General features: G+C 45.4%; 1 protein-coding gene across 1 annotated transcript in view; it reads right to left on the bottom strand.

Moving 5' to 3' along the window:
- LOC115126269 (calpain-1 catalytic subunit-like) overlaps positions 1-8332 on the bottom strand; it is a 104489-nt gene that overhangs the window by 3785 nt on the left and 92372 nt on the right. Inside the window, exons 18-23 of the mRNA XM_065002338.1 lie at positions 5404-5469; positions 5203-5260; positions 4955-5019; positions 1390-1458; positions 929-1007; positions 743-856 (exon numbers count right to left, since the gene is read on the bottom strand). Coding sequence (XP_064858410.1) covers positions 743-856; positions 929-1007; positions 1390-1458; positions 4955-5019; positions 5203-5260; positions 5404-5469 — 451 coding nt within the window. The remainder of the gene's footprint in view (positions 1-742; positions 857-928; positions 1008-1389; positions 1459-4954; positions 5020-5202; positions 5261-5403; positions 5470-8332) is intronic.

Genomic DNA, 8332 nt, shown 5'->3' with positions numbered 1-8332 from the left:
CCACATGGGCCAGCATCCCTGTGGAACGCTTTCGACACCTTGTAGAGTCCACATGGGCCTGCATCCCTGTGGAACGCTTTCGACACCTTGTAGAGTCCACATGGGCCAGCATCCCTGTGGAACGCTTTCGACACCTTGTAGAGTCCACATGGGCCAGCATCCCTGTGGAACGCTTTCGACACCTTGTAGAGTCCACATGGGCCAGCATCCCTGTGGAACGCTTTCGACACCTTGTAGAGTCCACATGGGCCAGCATCCCTGCGGAACGCTTTCGACACCTTGTAGAGTCCACATGGGCCAGCATCCCTGCGGAACGCTTTCGACACCTTGTAGAGTCCACATGGGCCAGCATCCCTGTGGAACGCTTTCGACACCTTGTAGAGTCCACACCCCGAAGAATTAAGGCTGTTCTGAGGGGTGAAAAGGAGGTGCAACTCAATAGTAGGAAGGTGTTCTTAATGTTTCGTACACTCAGTGTATATAAACACAATGGAATGTCTCGTGTAAAACCTTTGCTAGGATATTACCTGCTCTCTGCTTCATAAGGCATTACCATTAATCATTGAAATACTAGACTAACGACCACAACAAATATTTCCATTCAAGTCAATGTGCCGTGACAGGAGGGCCGGCGGCCACACTGACTGTACAGTAATTCTAGTTTGATGGCACTAATCATACATTCATCATGACTAATATACTATACCGTATAACAGTACTACCAGGAAATGACAGTACTTACTAAACATGGCTTCCAGTTTGACCAGACAGCAGATGAAGTTGTCAAAGTCTATGGCCTCGTTCTCAGCATAGCGAGCCACCAGGACCTGATTCAGCCTGTTGTTCAGTTTAAAACCTATGAGGGAGACGACAGAGTCAGTAGTGTGTACGTGTGTGTGTGTGTGTGTGTGTGTGTGTGTAACTATACCTGCCGACTCCACAGCAAGTCGCATCTCATAGGAGCTCATGGATCCTGACTTGTCCATGTCATATTCTCTATAGATGACCTACCGATAAACACACAGATATCATATTCTCTATAGCGCAGTCAACATGCACAGGGCTTACCATGAAAATGACTTTAAAATACGCACTGTCAGCTTTATTGTGCCTTGGATTGAATCCCACCATACAGATTTGAAAGTGGAAGTACATTCTATGCATACTGTATGTATACATATATATATATATGTTCTGTTGTTTCTGTTACAAAAGATGGAGATGAACGCAGAGTAATATTCCTTTAATCAGTATTGTGGTCCTTCGAGCGAAATACAAAACAGGGTCCTAAGGAATTACAGTCCCCTTAGTTCTCACCAACAGCAGGTTCCAGACACGTAAATATGATCTCCTTCTAGTTGTGTGGTAGAGAGAGAAACCAGACCTTACCAGCCACTTCCTGATCTTATTCCAGAGGATTTGGAACTCTATCAGGCCGAGACGGGCACTGCCATCTTTCTGAGGGATCTCCGGGTCAAAGAATGTAGAGGAATAAAGAGAAACACTCAATAACTGTCTGTCTGACTGAAACACTCAATAACTGTCTGTCTGACTGAAACACTCAATAACTGTCTGTCTTACTGAAACACTCAATAACTGTCTGTCTGACTGAAACACTCAGTAACTGACTGTCTGACTGAAACACTCAATAACTGACTGTCTGTCTGACTGAAACACTCAATAACTGACTGTCTGACTGAAACACTCAATAACTGACTGTCTGACTGAAACACTCAATAACTGTCTGTCTGACTGAAACACTCCAATAACTGTCTGTCTGACTGAAACACTCAATAACTGTCTGTCTGACTGAAACACTCAGTAACTGACTGTCTGTCTGACTGAAACACTCAGTAACTGACTGACTGTCTGACTGAAACACTCAGTAACTGACTGTCTGTCTAACTGAAACACTCAATAACTGACTGATTGTCTGAAACACTCAATAACTGACTGTCTGACTGAAACACTCAATAACTGACTGTCTGACTGAAACACTCAGTAACTGACTGTCTGACTGACTGAAACACTCAGTAACTGACTGTCTGACTGACTGAAACACTCAGTAACTGACTGTCTGACTGAAACACTCAGTAACTGACTGTCTGACTGACTGAAACACTCAGTAACTGACTGTCTGTCTGACTGAAACACTCAGTAACTGACTGTCTGACTGAAACACCCAATAACTGACTGTCTGACTGAAACACTCAATAACTGACTGTCTGACTGAAACACTCAATAACTGACTGTCTGACTGAAACACTCAATAACTGACTGACTGTCTGACTGAAACACTCAGTAACTGACTGTCTGTCTGACTGAAACACTCAATAACTGACTGATTGTCTGAAACACTCAGTAACTGACTGTCTGTCTGACTGAAACACTCAGTAACTGACTGTCTGTCTGACTGAAACACTCAGTAACTGACTGTCTGTCTGACTGAAACACTCAATAACTGACTGATTGTCTGAAACACTCAGTAACTGACTGTCTGTCTGACTGAAACACTCAGTAACTGACTGTCTGTCTGACTGAAACACTCAGTAACTGACTGTCTGTCTGACTGAAACACTCAATAACTGACTGATTGTCTGAAACACTCAATAACTGACTGTCTGACTGAAACACTCAGTAACTGACTGTCTGACTGAAACACTCAATAACTGACTGACTGTCTGACTGAAACACTCAATAACTGACTGTCTGTCTGACTGAAACACTCAATAACTGACTGTCTGTCTGACTGAAACACTCAGTAACTGACTGACTGTCTGACTGAAACACTCAGTAACTGACTGTCTGACTGAAACACTCAGTAACTGTATGTATGACTGAAACACTCCAATAACTGACTGTCTGTCTGAAACACTCCAATAACTGACTGTCTGACTGAAACACTCAGTAACTGACTGTCTGAATGAAACACTCAGTAACTGACTGTCTGTCTGACTGAAACACTCAATAACTGTCTGTCTGACTGAAACACTCAGTAACTGACTGTCTGACTGAAACACTCAGTAACTGACTGTCTGACTGAAACACTCCAATAACTGACTGTCTGACTGAAACACTCAATAACTGACTGTCTGTCTGACTGAAACACTCCAATAACTGACTGTCTGACTGAAACACTCCAATAACTGACTGTCTGTCTGAAACACTCAATAACTGACTGTCTGTCTGACTGAAACACTCAATAACTGACTGTCTGTCTGACTGAAACACTCAATAACTGTCTGTCTGTCTGACTGAAACACTCAATAACTGACTGTCTGACTGAAACACTCCAATAACTGACTGTCTGTCTGAAACACTCAATAACTGACTGTCTGTCTGACTGAAACACTCAATAACTGACTGTCTGTCTGACTGAAACACTCCAATAACTGACTGTCTGACTGAAACACTCAATAACTGACTGTCTGTCTGACTGAAACACTCAATAACTGACTGTCTGTCTGACTGAAACACTCAATAACTGACTGTCTGACTGAAACACTCCAATAACTGACTGTCTGACTGAAACACTCAATAACTGTCTGTCTGACTGAAACACTCAATAACTGTCTGTCTGACTGAAACACTCAATAACTGACTGTCTGACTGAAACACTCAATAACTGACTGTCTGTCTGACTGAAACACTCCAATAACTGACTGTCTGACTGAAACACTCCAATAACTGACTGTCTGACTGAAACACTCAATAACTGTCTGTCTGTCTGACTGAAACACTCAATAACTGACTGTCTGACTGAAACACTCCAATAACTGACTGTCTGACTGAAACACTCAATAACTGTCTGTCTGACTGAAACACTCAATAACTGACTGTCTGACTGAAACACTCCAATAACTGACTGTCTGACTGAAACACTCAATAACTGTCTGTCTGACTGAAACACTCAATAACTGACTGTCTGTCTGACTGAAACACTCAATAACTGTCTGTCTGTCTGACTGAAACACTCAATAACTGACTGTCTGACTGAAACACTCCAATAACTGACTGTCTGACTGAAACACTCAATAACTGTCTGTCTGACTGAAACACTCAATAACTGTCTGTCTGACTGAAACACTCAATAACTGACTGTCTGACTGAAACACTCAATAACTGACTGTCTGTCTGACTGAAACACTCCAATAACTGACTGTCTGACTGAAACACTCCAATAACTGACTGTCTGACTGAAACACTCAATAACTGTCTGTCTGTCTGACTGAAACACTCAATAACTGACTGTCTGACTGAAACACTCCAATAACTGACTGTCTGACTGAAACACTCAATAACTGTCTGTCTGACTGAAACACTCAATAACTGACTGTCTGACTGAAACACTCCAATAACTGACTGTCTGACTGAAACACTCAATAACTGTCTGTCTGACTGAAACACTCAATAACTGACTGTCTGTCTGACTGAAACACTCCAATAACTGACTGTCTGTCTGAAACACTCCAATAACTGACTGTCTGACTGAAACACTCAGTAACTGACTGTCTGACTGACTGAAACACTCCAATAACTGTCTGTCTGACTGAAACACTCAATAACTGTCTGTCTGACTGAAACACTCAATAACTGTCTGTCTGAATGAAACACTCAGTAACTGACTGTCTGACTGAAACACTCCAATAACTGACTGTCTGACTGAAACACGCCAATAACTGACTGTCTGACTGAAACACTCAGTAACTGACTGTCTGTCTGACTGAAACACTCAGTAACTGTCTGTCTGACTGAAACACGCCAATAACTGACTGTCTGACTGAAACACTCAGTAACTGACTGTCTGTCTTAATGAAACACTGATCAGGGTCTCCACCATAGAAAGAGAATGACTAGAACTCTTCCCCAACTGACCTGAATTGGAATGTCCATTCTAGTCATTCTATGTCTTTGGTGGGGACCCTGATCAACACAGACAGACCGTAGAGGATACATCCATGAGATTGACCATGGTCCTACAGGACTCCATACTGAAACCGTCTGTCTTCAGGTCTTTGTCTGAAAGCACACAACCCGCCAAACATTCAAACTGATGAGTCTTACTACAGCAGAACCCCACAAGGATTACTACACCCCTTGTTCTCCTAAGAAGAGGAGCTTACACCACTTGTCCTGTGGTTTTGGGGTCAATAGTGTATGAGGACATTGTGGGTTCAAACGAAAGGAAACCTCTGTACTCACGTCTAGTCACCACCCTGTTCAGGATGGTCCTGAGCTCACGGACAGATATCTCCATGTCCTATAGTCACAGAAGGGACAATGAGAAAACCCTGGTTCAGACATAGATCTTAAGAGATTTAAGCATATTTGTTAGCTAAACGACATATAGCATAGCTGATGGCCATCTGTAACTTAGCGAACAGATCAATGAGGGAAACCTACCTCTCCTGCAAGCTGAGCAAACATGGATTTGAAAGCGTCGTCGACGTCATCTTCACTGATGTGGTCCTGTCATTTAAACCATTTCATCAGAAGTGTACAATGTAAAAATGACAATAACATGATAATGAAGTCTCTACATCAGGGATCTTAATTTTTTTTAAATGTTTAACCTTTATTTAACTAGGCAAGTCAGTTAAGAACAAATTATGATTTTCAATGACGGCCTACCAGGGAACAGTGGGTTAACTGCCTGTTCAGGGGCAGAACGACAGATTTGTACCTTGTCAGCTCGGTGATTCGATCTTACAACCTTCCAGTTACTAGACCAACGCTCTACCCACTAAGCTACCTGCTGGTTACTAGTCCAACGCTCTACCCACTAGACTACCTGCCTCCTCTACACTCTAACCACTAGGCTACCTGCCACCTCTACACTCTAACCACTAGGCTACCCTGCCCCCTCTAACCACTAGGCTACCTGCCTCCTCTAAACTCTAACCACTAGGCTACCTGCCTCCTCTACACTCTAACCACTAGGCTACCTGCCTCCTCTACACTCTAACCACTAGGCTACCTGCCTCCTCTACACTCTAACCACTAGGCTACCTGCCTCCTCTACACTCTAACCACTAGGCTACCTGCCTCCTCTACACTCTAACCACTAGGCTACCTGCCTCCTCTACACTCTAACCACTAGGCTACCTGCCTCCTCTACACTCTAACCACTAGACTACCTGCCTCATCTACACTCTAACCACTAGGCTACCTGCCTCCTCTACACTCTAACCACTAGGCTACCTGCCTCCTCTACACTCTAACCACTAGGCTACCTGCTGGTTACTAGTCCAACGCTCTACCCACTAGACTACCTGCCTCCTCTACACTCTAACCACTAGGCTACCTGCCACCTCTACACTCTAACCACTAGGCTACCCTGCCCCCTCTAACCACTAGGCTACCTGCCTCCTCTAAACTCTAACCACTAGGCTACCTGCCTCCTCTAAACTCTAACCACTAGGCTACCTGCCTCCTCTACACTCTAACCACTAGGCTACCTGCCTCCTCTACACTCTAACCACTAGGCTACCTGCCTCCTCTACACTCTAACCACTAGGCTACCTGCCTCCTCTACACTCTAACCACTAGGCTACCTGCCTCCTCTACACTCTAACCACTAGGCTACCTGCCTCCTCTACACTCTAACCACTAGGCTACCTGCCTCCTCTACACTCTAACCACTAGACTACCTGCCTCATCTACACTCTAACCACTAGGCTACCTGCCTCCTCTACACTCTAACCACTAGGCTACCTGCCTCCTCTACACTCTAACCACTAGGCTACCTGCTGGTTACTAGTCCAACACTCTAAACACGAGGCTACCTGCTGGTTACTAGTCCTACGCTCTAACCACTAGGCTACCTGCTGGTTACTAGTCCAACGCTCTAACCACTAGGCTACCTGCTGGTTACTAGTCCAACACTCTAACCACTAGGCTACCTGCCTCCTCTACACTCTAACCACTAGACTACCTGCCTCCTCTACACTCGAACCACTAGACTACCTGCCTCCTCTACACTCTAACCACTAGGCTACCTGCCTCCTCTACACTCTAACCACTAGGCTACCCTGCCCCCTCTACACTCTAACCACTAGACTACCTGCCTCCTCTACACTCTAACCACTAGGCTACCCTGCCCCCTCTAACCACTAGGCTACCTGCCTCCTCTACACTCTAACCACTAGGCTACCTGCCTCCTCTACACTCTAACCACTAGGCTACCTGCTCCCCCTCTAACCACTAGGCTACCTGCTGGTTACTAGTCCAACGCTCTAACCACTAGGCTACCTGCTGGTTACTAGTCCAACGCTCTAACCACTAAGCTACCTGCTGGTTACTAGCCCAACGCTCTAACCACTAGCCTACCTGCTGGTTACTAGTCCAACGCTCTAACCACTAGTCTACCTGCTGGTTACTAGCCCAACGCTCTAACCACTAGTCTACCTGCTGGTTACTAGTCCAACGCTCTAACCACTAGTCTACCTGCTGGTTACTAGTCCAAAGCTGTAACCACTAGGCTACCTGCTGGTTACTAGTCCAACACTCTAACCACTAAGCTACCTGCTGGTTACTAGTCCAACGCTCTAACCACTAGTCTACCTGCTGGTTACTAGCCCAACGCTCTAACCACTAGTCTACCTGCTGGTTACTAGTCCAACGCTCTAACCACTAGTCTACCTGCTGGTTACTAGTCCAACGCTCTAACCACTAGGCTACCTGCCTCCTCTACACTCTAACCACTAGGCTACCTGCTCCCCCTCTAACCACTAGGCTACCTGCTGGTTACTAGTCCAACGCTCTAACCACTAGGCTACCTGCTGGTTACTAGTCCAACGCTCTAACCACTAAGCTACCTGCTGGTTACTAGCCCAACGCTCTAACCACTAGGCTACCTGCTGGTTACTAGTCCAACGCTCTAACCACTAGTCTACCTGCTGGTTACTAGCCCAACGCTCTAACCACTAGTCTACCTGCTGGTTACTAGTCCAACGCTCTAACCACTAGTCTACCTGCTGGTTACTAGTCCAAAGCTCTAACCACTAGGCTACCTGCTGGTTACTAGTCCAACACTCTAACCACTAAGCTACCTGCTGGTTACTAGTCCAACGCTCTAACCACTAAGCTACCTGCTGGTTACTAGCCCAACGCTCTAACCACTAGGCTACCTGCTGGTTACTAGTCCAACGCTCTAACCACTAGGCTACCTGCCTCCTCTACACTCTAACCACTAGGCTACCTGCCTCCTCTACACTCTAACCACTAGGCTACCTGCTCCCCCTCTAACCACTAGGCTACCTGCTGGTTACTAGTCCAACGCTCTAACCACTAGGCTACCTGCTGGTTACTAGTCCAACGCTCTAACCACTAA

Source organism: Oncorhynchus nerka, linkage group LG16 (assembly GCF_034236695.1).
Source record: "Oncorhynchus nerka isolate Pitt River linkage group LG16, Oner_Uvic_2.0, whole genome shotgun sequence".
NCBI lineage: Eukaryota > Metazoa > Chordata > Actinopteri > Salmoniformes > Salmonidae > Oncorhynchus > Oncorhynchus nerka.
The sequence above is the reverse complement of the archived record's forward strand: the minus strand, read 5'-3'. Positions and strand labels throughout refer to the sequence as shown.